Consider the following 19,444-nt stretch of genomic DNA (forward strand, 5'->3'; position numbering starts at 1 on the left):
GCGACAGCGATAGAGAATTACATGACCACGATATTCCATTTTGGCGATGTCATTTTCATTTTTTCGCTGTATTGTACACAACTGTTCAACCTTGAAGGGTGAATGATACGCCAATCCGAAGAAAAAGTCATTACAAGTTGCCTAGACTTTTTGCGATTAAGGGCGCAAATTCTGAGCAGCTAAGGCAACTCCAGTTTCATGATTTACCAATGGTAATGTCATTTCACTATTATTGGCGTTTAATTCGTATTTGAACTGTTAACGAAATCTTTTTTTGTGCTTTTTAAATGAATTTTTTATTGACTGTGAAAAAGCGTTGTAATGTATATTTTTATTAGGTGAAAATAGTTCTTTTTGAGGCATTAATTTTGCTGAAATAGATTACACAATGAATGACACGGTAAATGCTGGGTTCTTGTTAAAGCGCTCCTATTGGTAAATACTCCGTTGTTTTAGTCTACTTATCGAGTTTATGCGCATCATGATGAAAATATTATACGCGTTGTAATGTATTTTTCTTCCTGGTAAAATTACTAATAGGTTGTTAAAGCTTCATGTCTTAATTAGGTTAAACGACCGGGTGATTGAGATATTGTTGTTAATATCTCAATGATGGAAAAAAAGAAATTTTATTTAAGTTTATGTATAATGTGTTTATGTACAATCCCGATCAAAGGTTTCTGGCCGTTTCCTCTTGGCAGCCATTTTGTTTCTATTTTAGGTAGAGAGCCGAATTATGGCTTCTATGAAAGAATACCCTCACCAAAATAGCATGTATTAAAAATAAATACACTGCGCGAGCAAAGCCGGAAATAGAAAAACCCATTCAAAATGACTTAATAAACTTGGATATAAGAAATTTTACACAAATCCTTGACCTCATTTACTTTCTTTAATTAGATCTAGTTTTCCCTTAAATATGCGAATTCACAAAATTTTAGTCTAATTTACCACTCAGTATTAAATAGTTTATTTTTTTAAATTTTATTCAGATATTTTGTTTTCCCATGTAAGAAAAGTTATTTTTTTGTCAAACACATTTTTGTTTGCCATGGAAAAACTGTGAAGCGTAATACAAACTGACACCCGGTGAATCACATCTTTTAACTCTTTTAATAAGAAGTGCAACTTTTATCATTCACAATTCTATGAGCTATCGACGCCACTATTTGGGGTTAAGCAAAATATATCATGGTCTCGAGCGATATTATTTTAAACCTACTTCACGTTTGCTTTGTTTCACTTAAAAATTAAAAAAGGGTTAATTTTAATGTTTGCCGTCATCACTATTTCTTCAATAACTTTACAACCACAAACCTGATTTGAGAAATGAAAACAATTTTATTTCCGAATATTATGACTCTTCGAACGCATAGAAACGACAAATGTATTCATGACGTCATTTTAAAGGGGTCTGGCTATTTCAGGCTTTGCTCGCGGATATTCTTTCATAGAAGCCCTCATTCGGCTCTCTACCTAAAATAGAAATCAAATGACTGCCAAGAAAAAACGGACAGAAACGCTTGATCGGGACTGTACAATGTGGTAAATGTTTTTCAAATTTAAATTAAATATGTAAAATATACTTTATACATCGGGAGATTGTGTGTTCTCAAAGTTCGTTACTTTTTTTATATTGCCGTACGTTTATAGATTTATTAGTTTAACCGAAAGATGGCAGAAAATACCCTTTTGTGGGAGTGATATAGGTTTTTCCGCCTACTGAATTATAATTGTGATGGGCTGACCACTGGCTATTGAATTAAATATGGAAATCACTCCCTAATTGGCGAAATCGTACGTTAATCATTATGTTATCTACGTAATGTAATATCTCTAATCGTTTATTGATTACATAATCGTTTTTTTGGAAAAATATAAAGTGGTTAGCCTCACGGCAAATTCCTATCTGTGAAAATTCGTCTGGTATAATTGATCAGTCTTCTCTATTCAGAACTGACGTCTGCATTTCTCTACGTTTAGAACATGAAAGATGCCTTTTTGAAAGATGATTCTTTGAACGTCATAATTGTAGACTGGAGTGGAGGCAACCGGCCACCGTACACTCAATCGGTGGCCAACACGAGACTGGTAGGAGCCGAAATTGCATACTTAATGGAAGTTTTGGTAATATTTCTACTTAGAAGTCTATCATAAGAAACATTTCGCGTTTTTGGTGCCATTACATACACTTTGCTATTAAAACGGGTTATAGAAGGATGCAGATTTTTGTTCCGACTATTCTACATATGATTCTACACAACACAAGGTGGTTTTTCCGCTGTAATTTAAAAATGGCGCAACGCACGCTTATTGGCATGAAAAAAAACCCCCAAAAGCCACCGGGCATGCGTGGCGCGTTGTCATAAATGGAAGTGAGAAAGCCCAATAGTGTTGTGTAGTGCCATCTCCCGCATGCTTGTAATAAAAACCATCCTTATCAGTTTTGATTAAAAATTATATATGTAATCGGCTCTATTTTAAATGGAATTCTACGGATCAGATATGGAATACATGTTCTGGAAAAAAATCACTGGGGGCCTTATTCTTTCTTATTCACGTTACGGGATTTCTCGTTAGGCTAACGCGAGCTCCGTAATGAAACTCTCATGATTCTTTTTTTGGAATCGACAAGAAGTGATTCTTTCTGGGTACTCGTTATTGATTCGTTATAAAACTGAAGTAGCGTTTACTCTCGCTACGAAATTTTCATGTTACATACCATACTTTACATCCATTGTAGCCAACCAATAAAAAACCATTAACCAAGCAGAAAATCTCGCGCAATACCCACGTGGTAATAAACAAAGACATTTTATATATCTGTTGGGCCCAAAGCATTTGTCCAAAATAGAATAAAAAAAGCTTTAATATTTTAAACATGAACAAAAAACTAAAAATTTTGCGCAAAATATCCGATTCTCAGCAAGAGGCTCTTGTTCAATACACGGCGTTACGGATAAGAGTACTGACACTTTTATATTGTATTCTATGGGTCCCTACGATTGTAAAAATGTCAAATGATTCATGGTCGTGAAAATCCCCGTTTCAGAGTTCCGAGCTAAAAAACATCGAAATCAACCCAAATTTGAAATCTAGATCTTCCTTGACGTCAATTGTTTCCATAAATTTTTCGGTTGTTTTTAGTCATAAAGTGATAGACAGATTGTCGAGTATCAAAAGATCATTAAGAGATCGTTCAGAAGTATGCACTTCGTAGAGACCCATAAAATACATACTCTGTTTCTTATGATTTGGCATGGCCCTCTCCAATTATCATTTCTAGCAGGGATTAATTCTTCTGGTTCTACGGCTTGATTTTTTAATTTTTCCTCTTCGAATAACGGAATGTAGTGTGCAACACGGAAGTTTAACTAAACCTACCTTACTCGGGTGGTAGTTCAGTTCTATTTGACCTAACAATCACTTTAACCTTGGTTTTAGGAGCCCATTCAATCTCTATACGTAACTCCTGGCTTTCCAATGAAGTTTCTGATATAAGTCTTCAGGATATCCTGTCCCGCTTGTAAAATTGGTGTTAACAGCCAATGCTGGAGATAATATTGCCTTTATGTGAAAAGTTAAAGTGGAAAGACAATGGAAAAGGAAAAAACGCTCCCACACATTTTTTGCGGGATTCCCTGACTTAAACTTATAGTCTCCATAAATAACATTAAGTGAGCGTTGGGTTCTTATCTAGTTTTTTTTGGAAATTTTATACCAAGTAGCCAACTAGTTGATCCACCTCTATGATATTGCTTTTCCAAAAATTCCCTAGCCAGATCTGTTCTCCATATATGTGCATCATTTGCGGAGCCAGAAAACGTTGCATTAATATTCAGTATCACAAACCTGCCATGGAAATATTAATATTTTGAGTCCAAAACTTTATTTCTATAACTAATTATGACATTTACAAACTGAATGTAGTAGTAAGTTTTTAAATTTCTGACACTTTGGAAATTGGAGAACTAGTATTCCGATTATGATGGTATTTTAAATAAACTGATTTTTGTTTAATAACCTGAAGAATTCTGGTGCTTTTATTAAAATTATTTCTAACAGATTCAGTTTGGATTGGAACTCAAAAATCAACATATTTTGGGACACAGTTTAGGAGCCCATGTCGCTGGATACGCCGGACATAGAATGAAAAATATTGCAAGAATAACAGGTCAGACAATACTGAGCTTATAACCCACCCCGAATTTGTTTTTAATAACCTAATATTTACGTGGTTACTATCTACATATAAGAATATAATAAAAAAGCGATCAATGAAAGAAGGAAACACTCAATGCGATCGTAACCAGAGCAGTAACTTACGCAGCAGAGTAAGCTAGTATCTGCTCGAGCAACGTTTGAAGTCGGGCGTAACGAGATCTGGATACTTGGAAAAGAATGACTACCAAGACGCAAATTTCATTAGAGAGGCGCTGTAACTTTAAGTACGGAACGTTACTTCCAACCAATGCTGAACGATAAACTCGCAATTCTCCTTTTCTGAATTTTATTATTTGTTGGTTTATTTTTACGTCTTGGTTTATCAATATTAGTCTACGACGTTTCTATTAATCTTGTTTGGATTCCACCTGATCGTTCAAACTTTGGAGCTGTTCTCAAAAATTGAGTTACTTAAAAAACAAAGTTATAATTTTTTTTTTTCAAAATAAAGGTTACTAGAAATCATAGTAGTATAAAGCAACTTCTACAATTAGACTAAGTTGCAAAAGCAGATAAATCTAGATTAAAATTATAAAACGACGATATTTTAGGTTCCATTTGTGCAACCCCTTCTCCTTCCCGTTACAATTATTAAGCGTAAGCAAACCTCATCCATCTAATCAAAGGCCCTTGCGGTGGTAATATCAATTATGGCAATTACGGCCCGAGAAAAAAGGCATTTGAAATTTTAAGAGAAAGAAATGAAATTGTTACATCAATAGATAGGAAATATAAATTCGTTTTCTATTCACTACTTAATTGGTGTTCAGGATATTAAGTGTGATATATCTGGAACAGCTAAGGCAAGAAATGTTACAACTAGTGATATTCCGCTATATTGACAAGCAAAGGAAAATGGTTAAACACATTCTTGTAAATATCCAGGCCTCACCGAATGTTTTCTCAATAAACTCCTAGCTATGGATCCAGCAGAATTGCTCTTTGGAGGATTAAAACCCATAGCCAGGATTGATCCGACGGACGCTCAGTTGGTTGAAGTTATTCACACTAGTGCCAAATCGATTTTTCTTTTTGGTAATGTATCTGTTTATTTTCCAATATTAAAACAATTGGCGGCTCTAGTGTTGTACCTGGTGGAATAGTTGCTAAGGGGCATGTGAACATGATTTAAAGCTTTTTTTAAGTCCAATTTAATTGTATTTAAAACGTTCGCCATTTTATTGTTTAATTATATTTCGTTAATTATAATAAACATTCGAATGAATCAAAAGAGGTCGAAATATAAAAAAGTACACATGAACATTATTAATAAAGGTTTTCATGTCTGGTGTTTTTTAAAGAGACATGGGTAATTTTCTTTGCTGGGTAAACTGGGTAATCGCTGGAGCTTCTCGTCAAGTCATCAATTTAAAATTATTTACCAAGCGGGAACGGTACTTTACGGAATGGTTTTGGTGTAATTGGGAAAGGTATCCAGGGAATTTTCTTTGGAGTAGAGCTGGGGGTTTGGATAATAAATAGCAGTTTTGTTTTTATCCATAACCAAAAATTATCCGAATAAAAACTTATTTTTATAATTTAAATCTTTTCATAACCGCGAATAATATCCATAAATAAGCAGTTTAGCGAAAATTTAATAAATAATCAAAATTTTGGCGGTTTATAGGCGTTTAAATAAAGCATCCTCCCAGGTAATCGCCAAGAAGTAATATTTCCGAGAGCCAGGACCCGCAAGTTATTGTTTATATAGTGCTTGTGGAAATAATGGAAATTTTTCACCTGTTAACAGAACGTCGTATTTTTGCGAAGCCTTAATACAACGAAAAAGCTACCTGGCTAAAAGGGAACGCCGTAAAGGTGAAAAATTTCCTAAATTTTAACGAGCACTATATAAACAGTGACTTGCAGGTCCTGGCTCTCGGAGACATTACTTCTTGGCGATTTCCTGGGAGGATGTTTTATTGACGGGTATTTATCTGCTCCACCAAGCTCTACTTTGAAGCCGCCATTTGTTTGAAATATAGCAAAAAGTGGTAGTTTCTGAACATTTTAAACGATAATATCTTCGTTTCAGGTTTTGGAATGATTAACGCAGTTGGACACGTTGATTTCTATCCCAACGGCGGGGCCAATCAGCCTGGTTGTGGCGTTATCGAGTATCCAAATGGAGACTCTGAAGGTTAGAACTCGTAAAAACGTTAAAATGTTATTTGTTGATCGCCAATATCTGAACCCCATAATAAAGCAAGTTCACAGCTCAGTGCTAATAAAACTTCTAACTATTTAGAAACTCTTATGTTGTCTTGTAGAAACATATGTTAGAGAGTAAAATTTCAGGAAAAACCTGAAAAGTACAAGTCATGAAATTATCGAAATTGAACTTTTCTCGAATGGGGTTAATCTGTATGAAAGCGTGTTAAGAAAAATCAAACTTGAAGTATACAAAGGTGGGGCTTAGAATCTGCGTAGTCGTATATTCTTAGGAAACGAAAAACATTTTTGATGATGTTTTACGCAAAAGTTATGAAACAGCTAACGTATAAACGATTAAACAGGTCTATCCGGAATTTTTTCTTGCAATCACCACCGAGCCATTGAGATCATAATACAGTCCGTAATCGTCAGCGAACAGTGCTCCATGGTTGGTTTCGCCTGTGAATCCTTCGAGACATTCTCAACAGGAGCATGCTATGATTGCGGTGAATACAACGAGAAATGCGCAACAATAAGACTCGAATCAGTCGACTACCTATCAAGAGTTCAGAGGGACTCAAATGGTTCCGTTTTGCCCGTCAAACTATACCTTAAAACCTCCAGTAAAGCGCCCTATTGTCGTAAGTTTTTTTCTTTGTAGTCTATGAGCCAGGCGCCAAAAATAGGGTTTTCGGTCTCACCGGGAGGTAATTAATAGGATAGAACATAAGACAAATAAATTTCAATTCAATCTCAAGCTTCATTTTGAATTGGCACCGAGCTCATCGCACTACGGCGCGAGCGAAAATCTCAGCAGAAAACCAGTCGGATATCGATGAAAATCATCAGGCTCAGAGGGGTTTTATTACTACATTCCAAGTGCATACGTACATGATATCGCGGCTAGATTATTCAAATTAATACCAAATAAATAATTATTTGAAAAATACTTTTTTTATAAATGGAAATCTTCTAAATGATGTATCTTACACTAATGAATTGTAAATTTACGTTACACTAACACTTTTCCAAACAATGATCGATAAATATATCAATTGTAATTCGAATTAGTGATATATCGGCCACTATCATCGTCATTTCATACCATATTTGAGCTTTCCTGTAGTTTAATGGCAATTTTAAATTGCATTTAAAAGCAATGCCTTTAGGAATGTGGGCTCAAATACATCATTAGTTGCTCAGATCTTAATTGGCACGCTGAGGTGCTGTTGTCCAAATAGACCGTGTAAATGGATTGCCGGTATTGGAGGCCCTGTATCAATGCATTATTTTAAGCAGTCTTAAAGTAATGGATTGGTATAGGGTCTCGGCTAGAAACGTCTCCAATTAAAAGAATAAAATTGTTTATACGATGATAATTTATCTACTTCGATTTTATATAATTATTTCATCTACAAGTTAAGTTTTGATATTTCTAACCAAGCTAGGTTTGTTTAATTTTCCCGTTAACACGTCTCATATTAAGGTCTGCTTAAACTTAAGAGATGGATCTACTCATTGATAAACTTTCCGTTTTGGTTTTAAATTTCGAATTTAATTGAAATTAGGTGTTGTAAATTCCGACTTCGCTGTTCGCACAACTATTTTTCTTGCAGTTGGTTGTTCTTTATCAGTTAAATCATTGTTGTAGTTTAAATAGGCTTCAGTGGCAGAACAAATGTAAATAATATTGCCTTTAAAAGCCGTGGGGACGAAGTTAAGCCCTTCTGAGTTAAATCCTTATTTTACCTCCATGATAGGATACGTACTCAAATTTGAATCGAGGTTCGAAGCTTATAAATTATTATCCGAAGTAAAAGAAATAAAGGTGGTGAATTTCGGGATATGACACGTTTGGATCAGGTTCGGCTCACTTTAGAAGTCTTTAGAAATGGTATCCGACAGTAATGTGTCGTTTGGGATGTCCACAAAGATAATGTGGTGCGATGGAATTGTGTAGGCGAGCGTCTGTTAATCTCCGATCTGCACACCAAACACGACGATTTTTTTTTATTGGTATGAGCGTGTATCTTGACACCCGTAAATAAAACGTGATAACAAAAATGGAAAATAATAACCCTTTATTACAAAATACCTCTGAAAAACTAAAAATTGTATTTAGAATCAATTTTAATATAATTAATTAAATTTTCTCACTTTTTCTTGAAAAAATAATGAGCTTAAAAAGACTGCGCTTCAGAAGAAGGCCTTCCGGGGTAGAAACGATCTCTCACCGCCCAGTTGGAAATAAAAGCTTTTTAACTAAAACAGATTTTAGAGTAAATAAATTTCATACGGTATTAATTGAAAAAGTTTACGCACGAAACAAGAATGTATTTATTTATACGTAGCAATAGTGAGACGATTCGCGGGCGCATTCCACCGTCAAGAGAGGGGAACTTAAACACGTCACCCACGAATGTTTCAATCGTAACGTTCAGGTGACCAATGAGATAAAAGATATATACATACTTTTTTGTTTAATCAACACGAAATGCAATAAAATATGTCAGAAATTCCAAATGAAGACCGATTTCACCTTTTTGGGGCAATAATTACGGTAATTCTCTTATTATTCCAGTGTATAACAGAAATCTGAAAACAAAGAACTAATTTATGTTACGTTTATTGATTAAGTATTACATTTTGGTCAAAAGCTCAATGAGAAAATATATGCATTGTCTGGCGCGTAATAAATATGTTTTAATTATTCCTTTTGCCGGTAGTTTTCCATTATCAAGTAACTCTCAAAATAAACAAGGATGGAGCGTCTCGCACTGTTCAAATGTACCTTAAAATGAAAGGAAATCTAAACAGCACTGAAGAAATTCAGCTAGGAAACGGGTACGTCCCAATAGCAGATTGTGTTAATAGAACCCGAGTCATAATATAATTGCATCATCTGTTTAAATTCCACAAAATGTGCGTAATGGTTATAATCTCCTATTTCACACGTACAAATGTTTTACGGTCGTAAAGAAAAATCCATTATAACGCGCGCAAGTGGAAACTAAGCGTAATACGTTTTAAAGAAAACGCAATTTTCTGTGAGAGGTACTAGGTGTCGTATTTACCTATGTGCTAATTGTGAACATTACCGCAAATGTTAGTTTATTAAAATTAATCCTAGTAGGTGGGGTGGTAAAGTAGTTAGCCCTTTCGGATCGACGAAAGAGTAGCCGGGTTCAATCCCAATTTGTGCCACTGAATAAAAATTCCACGGGTTAAAGGGGTTTCCCCCGTGTTCTTCAGTTTCCCCTTCTCCAAAAACCTATTGTGGTTAACGGTAATAGTAAATGTCGAGAGCTGTTGGCCCCGGGGGCATGTAAGGTTTGGCATTACCCTCCAAAGCAGGATAACCCGGTCACCTGAATTAATAGCGTTAACAGTAGCTAGATGACTGGGGACTAAGGAGATGCCTTGAATATTAGATAAGCTGGTCATTATTCTACTTAATTTATCTAGCCCCAAAAACCTTTGAAATAAAAATTTTACTGTTTATTGACAAATTCGAAGTAACTTTTTTGCTGTCAGAACAGATTGCAAATACCAAAATCTACACAAAACCAGACAATTAATAAAGAACAAGCCCAATCAATTCTTTTTAACTAATATCCTAAAGTAAGGCTAGCGAGACGTGCAGGGTTTGCCACCACCCTCCTACGTATTAAATGAAGGTCCTCTTTGATAATTTCGTTACAAGTAGCCTTATTACTCCGGCCTTGTGTAATTACCTAGCTGAAAGTTAAGAGCTATATTCGGTGTAGTTCTCAGTACTGAAGCCCTTGACCAAATTTTTTATCTATGGGCATAATAATATTTTGAATTTTCTTATTAAAGGAAAATCCAGTTGGTTCCTGGGGAAACGTCGAAGTTCTTGGTAACAACTGGAGAAAATGTGGGAAGTATCAGGACCCTCTCCTTTAAATGGAATAACACGCGCCATCTTTTCACGAATAACAAGAATGATACTCTAAGATTAAAATGGATTAGAGTCATTCCTATGGTCACCGACGACAGAATGTAAGTATGTATACATGTACGCTGTAATTTCATTATTAAACGCTAAAAACGGGATACTGTGAAAGAAAAACCTACTACCACGCTAGTTTAAGTTATGAACTTTCCTGCTATACAAAAGTACTGTTAAGGAGGTTAGGTTAAACGTGGAAGAATCGTTTTAAGCAACAAAGGAATTTTGATATAAGAGGTAATATGTTTGTTACAATATCGGGTGTGATCGTGACTGTTTTCAGGGTTATTTGTGTGAGGTGTGACTTAAAAAATCAAATTCGGCTGATTTACCTGAATCTATAAACTTTAAATGTGCGTTTAGAGTTGAAAAATGCTTAGAAAATATTTTCTTAAATTTTTTTCAATCTAAATATACCCATCACAAAGGCAATTATTAATTTTGCGTACAAAATTATCTTAACTAAAGAATTATTGAGCGTAGCGAGCATAGCTCTCTTAGCAGCGAGTTTTACGGAAAAGTTTTGTCAAGACGTGGAGGGGAATGGTAGAGGGGCGTAAGAGGCGGTGTCAATTCCCAATGCTGGTATTGCTGAAAAGAAAATTATCCTTATTGAGCGTAGCTCTCACTGTGGAAACTTGCCAGGAAAGTTGGCTGTCCATCTCGCATTGGGGGAAAGGAAAAGGGGAACTTCGGAAAGCGACTCGAGAGAAAAGATTGCTGTCCGTCGAAAGTCAAAGGAGTTGGGGGAAAGGGGGAGCTTCGGAAAGCGACTCGAAAGAAAAGATTGCTGTGCGTCGGAAGTGTTATACTTACGTTAATCTAATTACTCTTGAGCCTGAGTTTAACAGTGACTAAATGAATAAAATGAGAGCCAACCTGTATTACATAAACTTATGATTTAATTAGGCTATTAACAAGAGATTAACATTTACTAGAGCATTGTTACAGCTTATTTATATAGCGAGGTAATTTAAGAGATATTCGCGCGCAGGTGGGGTCACGGGTGTAAATACACGGGCGTTTAGAAATAGCGGCGATGGTGTCATCTAGAGACCATAATCAGAACATAACAATTCCTCCCTGTTAAAATTGAAAGTTACGCATCTAAGAAATTACAAATTGCTTATACCAAAACGAACTAAATTTTTTAGTTTTAATTGTTTATATAACAAAACCATATGTAATAAAAAAAAACAAACGAACAATAATACGATAAAATTCTTCGTTATTTAGAGATTAAGCTTGACAGGGCGTTTAATCATTCGACTGGATCGACGTACCAGTGATGTTGTACCTGGGTTGACCAGTCTAACGGTACTCGGACTTTCATGTTGATGAGTTGAAAGAGTCAAAAGTGTTCATACATGTCTTCGTATTGGTGTCTTCTCAACGCCAGAAGTTATCATTTGATCGGGTGACGTTGGTCAACTTTTGCACCAGGGTTTACTACCATTAGGGGTCGTGAGAGTCTAGTAGGACTTTTCTGTATTAATACAGGTAAATTGGTTGAGACTGGGTTCTGTACTGCGGTTTCTATTTGAGGTAAAACACGTTCAATAACCTGATCTGAATGTCCTTTCCAAACTGCACCTTCGTCAGTATGAATGCGATAAGACAATGGTCCAGTTCGTTTGACTACTTTCCCGGGTGTCCAGGTTGGTTTGGCTTGTCTGTAGTTTCAAGCATAGACTGTACCTCCTGCATTGAAATTTTGATTACGAGATGAATGTAAATCTCTTCGTAGGACTTGATAAGCCTGTTGCGCTCGGACTTTGGCGATTACGTCCGGTTTCAAGAGACTAAGTCTGGTTCGAAGGTTTCTCTTTAAGAAGAGATTAGCCGGAGTTTCTCCTGTTGCTGCGTGAGGGGTGTTCCGATAAATCATCAGAAAATCATCCAAATGTCGTTGAATTGAAGTCGAAGCGTATGAATGTTTTAGACCTCGTTTTAAGGCCTATTTTCATGCTCGCTGGTAGCGGATAAAAATCGTCAAAATTCGCATACGCCACTCGCAAGCGTGAAAATTAATCTAAAATATATGTTTGAAACAGATCGACGCGGAAAGTGAAAAAGTGTGTAGCGGAAGCGGATTTTGTCGATTTTTACCCGCTACCAGCGAGCATGAAAATGGGGCTTAAGGGTTTGTACAAAACGTTCAGCTTGCCCATTCGTTGAAGGATGAAATGAAGCTGAAAATACGTGTTTGATTCAATTACCTTTGGTAAACTCAGCAAATTCGGAACTTTTAAAGTTAGATCCATTGTCACTGACAATACACTCAGCTTATCCAAATCTTGAGAATATATTAGACATAAAATCGATGGTTCGTTCAGAGGTGGAGGACTTGGTTATATAAACCTCTGGCCATTTCGAATAGGCAACAACAGCTACAAAAAACATGTGATTGTGAAATGGACCAGCATAATCCACATGAACTCTTTGCAGTGCTCTGTCAGCGTATATCCAAAGATACAAGGTACTTTTTGTTGGACTTTTGCGACGTATTTGACATTCCGTACATGATTTTCCAATAGACAAAATTACGAGCAATACAAGCAATGGCTTTAATATTTACGATACCAGGATGGTTACGGTGAAGTTCTTCTAATACCTTTGGTTGGCACTTGGTTGGTATCACTACTCTCATTCCCCGTAATTTACAACCTTGAGATACCGTAAGGTCTTCCCGCTTGGAGAAATAAAACTTAAGATCGGCCTCCTCCTTCCTTAAATTAGGCCATCCATTCAAAGTATAATGCAATACACGTGAAAAAAGCGGACCATTGCGGGTTTCTTGGGCAATATTGTAACTTGTCATAGGCATATTGCTTAACTGATGAAACAGAGCTCTGCACCGTCTTCTGTTTCTGGAAACTTAGTTGATAGAGGTCAGCGAGACAAAGCGTCTGCATTTGCGTGTCAAGGGGCAGGCTTGTATTTGATCGTGTAATTATGCGCAGAGAGAATAACGGCCCACCGTTTTAGACGAGACGGGGCTAACGTCGGAATACCGGAATGATGTCCGAAAATTCGAGTTAATGGCTGTTGATCAGTATATAGAGTGAAATGTCTTCTGTAGAGATAAGAATGAAACTTCTTAATCCCGAAAATCAATGACAGCGCCTTTTTTTCCACTTGTGCATATTTTTGCTCCGTTTTCGTTAGCGTTCTCGACGCGAAAGCAATCGGCCGTTCGTCACCATTGGTCATTGTATGGGCCAAAACGCAGCCAATTCCATATGGTGAAGCATCGCATGACCGAACCAGGGGTAGATCAGAATAATAATTTACCAGCACATGATTTCAAGTCAGTTCGTTCTTCATGTTCAAAAAGGCTTCATCGCATTCTTCGGTCCAATTCCATTCTTCCGTTTTGGTCAACAGTTTGTGTAAAGGTCGCAGCTTCATACTGATATTTTGAATAAATTTCCCATAATAATTTACCAACCCAAGAAATGAGCGTAATTGCGTAACGTCAGTCGGTACAGGCGCATTTTTAATGGCATCAATCTTCTTGGTTGTGGGGTGTAGTCTTTCAGAGACTATAATATGTTATAAACATTCCAGAATTTGGACAAAGAATCGGCACTTTTCTTTACCTGCCTTCAAACCATAGTCTTCTTTTCGTTGAAGTACTTTATCCTAATATTCCAAATGATCGTCGTCGGCTTTACCAGTAACCAGGATATCATCTTGGAAATTACAGGTACCATCTAATCCAGTTAAAACTTGTTCAAGTACTTTCTGGAATATGGCCGGTGAAGAGGCCACTCCATACGCTACCCTGTTGACTTTGTACAGTCCTTTGCTGAATTTATAGTTAACAGTTTACTGGTTTCGTCATCTACAGCAATTTGCATAAAAGCTTTACTGAGATCTATTTTAGAGTAGCGTTGACCTTTCGCTAATTTCTCGAACATTTCTTGTGCAATAACTGGTGGCTTTACCGGGGAGTCGGGGTCCGGCTCTTGTAACCCATAAGGGCAGTGGCGCACTGGGAGATGTTAGCTCTGATCTAATGGTCCTATCTCCACCTCCGACTTCGGTCAGGTTTGGGCTGGTTACTGAACTTCGGTTCAGGCTAACGGAGAAGGTCCAGGCTTGCTGGCGGATTGGGTAGCCTTTTGTGGGGTGGAGGGCCTCCATATGCGGGCACGACGGTCCTGTTTCCCGGCCTTTTGGGGCCCACCGGGATCTCCGGAGCCAGCTGTGCCGGGTTACTTGGGCTGCTGTGTGTTCGTCGTTCCCCTTTAGGAGCTCTCTCCAAAGGGTTTCGCTCCTTACCTACGTAGGTAGGGTGTCGGCTGGAGTTGCTAGAGCATCCATTCTAAATCCCACTGCTGTGTGCGAAGTGGGGACTGGTCCACCCATTGCTGCACCTTTTGCTGGGTTGAGTGGCTTGCGTCAAAGGTGAGACCATCAGTAGTAGGGTTCTGCTACCCATGCTGGATTTTTCACCTGTCCGGGCTAGGTGGACGCTGGCGTAGGGCACTATGATTATAGGCCTCTGGTGGTATGGTCTTTGTTACTAGGTACACCGGGCTATAAATTCTGACACACTGGCATAGTAAACTTTTCGACTTGCAAAGATCGATTTCTTTCACTTTATAATCACAATGGAACAATCTGGCTTGACAATCAATAAGATTTACGGGAGTGATAGCGCTTTCTTTTGCAAGACGTTCCAATTCTTGGCCAACCAGAGGGCGAAGAGCGTAGGCAACGGTACGAGCTTTATCAAATTGAGGAAGTTCGCCATCGCGAAGGTTAAGATGCGCTTCGAAATTCTTCATTTTTCCAAATGATGAATTAAAAACTTTCTTGTGTTTTACCAATATTTCTTTGAGCTTATCAGGCTGTTCATTAATATTATGTTGGTTTGATTCTGAATATGGAAATGGGCGCAAGTTTTTCCAATCCAAAACAATTTTTCTTAACCAGTTTCTACCAAACATTGGAACTCCCGTCTCCTTTTAAGACATAAAGCCAATTATTAATTTCTTGAGATCCATACCGAATGGTAACCGGAATAACTTCTATTGGTTGAACTATTTATTTCGTAAAAGTTTTAAGCTTTTCTCAGTTGGAGTTAACGAAATGTGGCTGAAAGTTTCGTAGTACAGTTTTTTCGGTATTACAGATACGGATGCTCCATCTGAAGAGTCTTCTCTTCGACTTGTAGTTCCATAAAAATTGGTGTATTTTATGTCATGACCGTGATAATTTACCGTATTCATAGTAAATATGTTCACTCTGAAGTTGGCATGATCTTCATTTTCTGAACCAGAAAAACCTGGAGTTGTGTGCTTTTCTTCGAGCTAAGAGAATGAACATTTTTCTTGTTTTTTTTTCTGGCTTTGATTTGGAATTGGTACGGTTAGAATTATGTTTACACATTCTTTTAATCTCTATTTGTATGACACTTGCCATTGTTTCAATGTTAAAGGGGCTCCAAAGTTCGGTGGCAAAATGTGTGTAATGTCAGTAAAGTGCGATATTTATGGTTGAATCTACCCGCCTCTGACAAGGCCGAGTGAGGGGTTTGGGTGAATGAAAAGCATGCTCAATTTTCTTTTTTTTGCCACCAAACTTTGGAGCCCCTTTAAAACTTTTAGTCATTGTGTCTATCAAAATATTGTAAAAAAATCCATTCACTCGAGGAAAGGATGCTAAACCAGTAATTACAGATTTCTACACCTTTTTTCTACTTTCATTGCTTCCATTCTCGTCTCTTTTCCAATACAATATTAATTGTTGTTGAAACGTTGTGCATTATCGGGGGAATGTCACAAGTTCTATTTGACGTCTTTTAGTTTTTCCCAAATGGAATCGAAAATTGCAACCGGCTATAGATCCTCAACTGTTGGTGGTAGAGCAATGACAGTGACACTTTCTAAATATCAATCAACCACCCTGAATCCGAAAATGCTGGTTTCAGGGGCGTAACTCCATTATTTGAAAAGTTGTCAAAAACGACATCTCGCGTTTCTATTATCGCTTTGCAAAATACGACAACTCCACGTGAAAGGACATAAAAAGTAATAAAAATTGCTTATGATTTCACTTTTCTATCGTTTACACGTTTCGAGAAAATTTAAGATAAATGCAAAAACTCCCTTTGTCGAAGACTTTTGTAACAGATTGTACGTCTTTGGGCCTAATAAACTGACGAAAGTCGGTACTTGCTTGGCCGCTCGTACGTCGTTTGCGAGAAAATAAAGGTCGACCCACTCCATGTACGTAGGCCAGTCGCACGAGGAAGCATCGAAGGGTTCGATGGAAACAAAGGGCGTCGAAACGACGGGTGGAGTCGCCATTGAGCAAAGCGTCACTGAGGGATCGTGAAAAAAAATTCGTCGCCAAGTTTTTGATATATCTACGTTAATCTAATTAATTTTGAGCATGAGTTTAACAGTGGTTAAATGAATAAAATGAGAGTCAAACCGTATTACATAAACTAATGATTTCATTAGGCTATTAACTAAAGAGATTAACATTTACTTGAGCATTGTTACAGCTTATTTATACAGCGAGGTATTTCATGGGATATTCGCGCGCACGTGGGGTCACGGGTGTAAATACACGGGCAATTAGAAATAGCGGCGATGGTGCCATCTAGAGACCATAATCAGAACATAACAGGAAGTCAAAGGAGTTGGGGAAAAGGGGAAGCTTCGGAAAGCGACACGAGACGAAAGATTGAGGTCCGTCGGAACACGGTTTTAAAATTGCGCGCCTTTTAAAAATTTACAATAAGAGTGGATTATCTGCCAAAAAAAAACCGAACTTGAAAGGTTTAAGATCCTTTGCTGTATTACTACATAGGCTAAGTTTCAAATAAGATAAGCAATAGCGGTGTACAGATATTTTTTATTTTTATTTTATTTTGTTTTATCTTAACCAAATAAACAGAAATCTATGGTAAACTAAATTATTTCTCCCGCTTTTCTTTCTCTACTTCGGTTTAATTAATCTAAGCCTAATTAACCACTGGATTTGCAGCTCGCTCCGCTCAAGTCTTTGTTGAAAATGGCGTTTTCGGTTTTTGCGACGACCTAGTTTAATTATATTTAAAGGATAATGAAAAATGTTGTGATGCTTTTTTGCGATTCTTCCACTTCGTTGTCCGTCAGTATGCTTTTGCAAATAAGCGTCAATCAGGACGGTATTTCTTTGGTTCCTTTTTGTTTACGATTGAAACGAACTCGGCTGTTGTTTTTTCGTCCCCCTTTTCGTGACACGGTTTAACCATGTAACAAATTCCCTTGTAATAAATTAATTCCCCTATTTTTAGGCTTATCTTAGAATTATGCTCGGAAATAATATTTTCAAAAGTATGTTTTCAATCGGAAATTGGTTTATAGAATACAATAGCTGGTTTTCCCCCTAAGCGCTGGTTCCCTCAAAAATAACGAAAATCGGTGTTGTGAAATACGCGACGCGCATTTTCAAAAATAGTTCTGGGGCGTGATTCTACTCTTATCGTTAGGAGTTAACGAAAGAAAATTTTCGTTGGCTCCATTGAAATTATATTAGCTAACGAAAAATTATTTTCGTTAAGTAGCTAACGATAAGAGTAGAATCACGCCCCTGGCTTGGCCCTGTGTCTTTGACGTCCGATGGTTTTCCCAGGTGGAGAACTTTCGAGACGCCTCCTTCGAGTCTATAAAAAGGGGTAGCTCCCCTTTGTTAACGACAGAACAGTGCCTGGACCAGAACGCTACTCTTTTTAAAAATCAAGCGCATAGTCGTGCACCCTTGTGGTGAAGTTTCTCGCGAGCCCAAGAGACACAGTCATGGGTTCCTAAAAATGGCGCGCAACTACGTTAATTGACCAGCAACTGTGCTAGAGCCGCCGCTTGCCATTATCGCCCAGCCTGGAGCCGTAAAAGCCCTAAGCCAGCGATGGAGCCCTGTTTTCAATGTAGTACCGTAAAACAATTATTTTTTAAAATGATGAACCAGCCAAAAAGTTTATACAGTACTATCCGCCGCGTAGCTTAATGACTTTGTTAGGTTTTAGTTATAAGTTAGTTTAGGTTAATCATGAATTTCTTTTAATGTTACATTATCGCGCAATAAATAATTGACCACTGCCAGTTCCGTCTGTTTGTTACTTTTATTTAATGCTGACACTTTTATTTCATTCTATTCCAAATTCATCCCCTAGACAACTAATTGACTTTAAAATACCTCCCCTAATTTTTAAACTCAAATTCTTTAACTTTATTTCAATATATATTTATGTATATTATTTTTAAAAAGTGTCGCAACCAGTTTGCAGAGTTTCTCAACATGTCATTCGCCCAAGGTATAAATTAATCCTTTCATGTTTTATTTACTTAAAGCGCCCAAGAAATTGCAACAAAATATTTTTGCCAAAATGTGGAACAGCCCATCACAACAGGAACTGGAGTAACTTTGAAAAGCTGGGGCCATTGTAATTCCGAAAGATTCTTTAATTAAATTAATATACATTACATAAAATTAAATAATATAAATATATTAAAAATTTTAATAAAATTTTAAATTGTTGTTGAAAAATGTTTAGTGGGTGTGATACACTTTTAAAATTTGTTAGTCTCGGTCATTTTTAAAGGAACGTGAACGTTCAAAATTGTGAAAACATTTAACAGTTCAGTTACTTAAGGACTTAACTTCAAATCATTTACAATCAGTCTAAATCTTTGCAAACACTTGTATTTGTTTTAAATAGATAGGATAGTTAATAACGGGTGTTACGGATAAGTATGTCATCAATTTTAGGGCAAGTTCTTCGCGTCCTCATGAAGCAAAAATGCCCGTTGAACATTGGTCCTAAAATGCTTTGCTTCATATATTTAGGCCCTCCAAAACTGCGCCCCAAAACTATGAAATAGCCAGAAAAGTGAAGTTAAGTATTCTACCTTGTAGTCTAGGCGCTAGATATGATTCCGTCGGCACTTCGATGTCCCTCAGTTATGTAAAAAAAAAAATGGTCACATGATCCAATTCAACGGGGCGCATTCGAAAAAAAAGTTGCTCCTTTGGTGAAATCGCTCGTTCTTTCCTTCCTTCCTTCTCTTGCGCAGACGCGAGTGATGTCACTGG

At 37.1% G+C, this 19,444-nt stretch overlaps 1 protein-coding gene across 1 annotated transcript in view; it reads left to right on the top strand.

The window, feature by feature from the left end:
* Positions 1-18,855, top strand: part of LOC149933581 (pancreatic triacylglycerol lipase-like) — a 37,220-nt gene extending 18,365 nt beyond the window's left edge. The window contains exons 2-9 of the mRNA XM_090156369.1: positions 1,984-2,127; positions 4,066-4,174; positions 5,143-5,259; positions 6,260-6,364; positions 6,741-7,019; positions 9,105-9,222; positions 10,219-10,401; positions 18,703-18,855. Coding sequence (XP_090012495.1) covers positions 1,984-2,127; positions 4,066-4,174; positions 5,143-5,259; positions 6,260-6,364; positions 6,741-7,019; positions 9,105-9,222; positions 10,219-10,401; positions 18,703-18,820 — 1,173 coding nt within the window. The 3' untranslated portion in view covers positions 18,821-18,855. The remainder of the gene's footprint in view (positions 1-1,983; positions 2,128-4,065; positions 4,175-5,142; positions 5,260-6,259; positions 6,365-6,740; positions 7,020-9,104; positions 9,223-10,218; positions 10,402-18,702) is intronic.
* The last annotated feature ends 589 nt before the right edge of the window (positions 18,856-19,444 follow it).

This window comes from Leiobunum rupestre, chromosome 8 (genome assembly GCF_980474605.1).
Source record: "Leiobunum rupestre chromosome 8, qqLeiRupe1.1.hap1, whole genome shotgun sequence".
Lineage (NCBI taxonomy): Eukaryota > Metazoa > Arthropoda > Arachnida > Opiliones > Sclerosomatidae > Leiobunum > Leiobunum rupestre.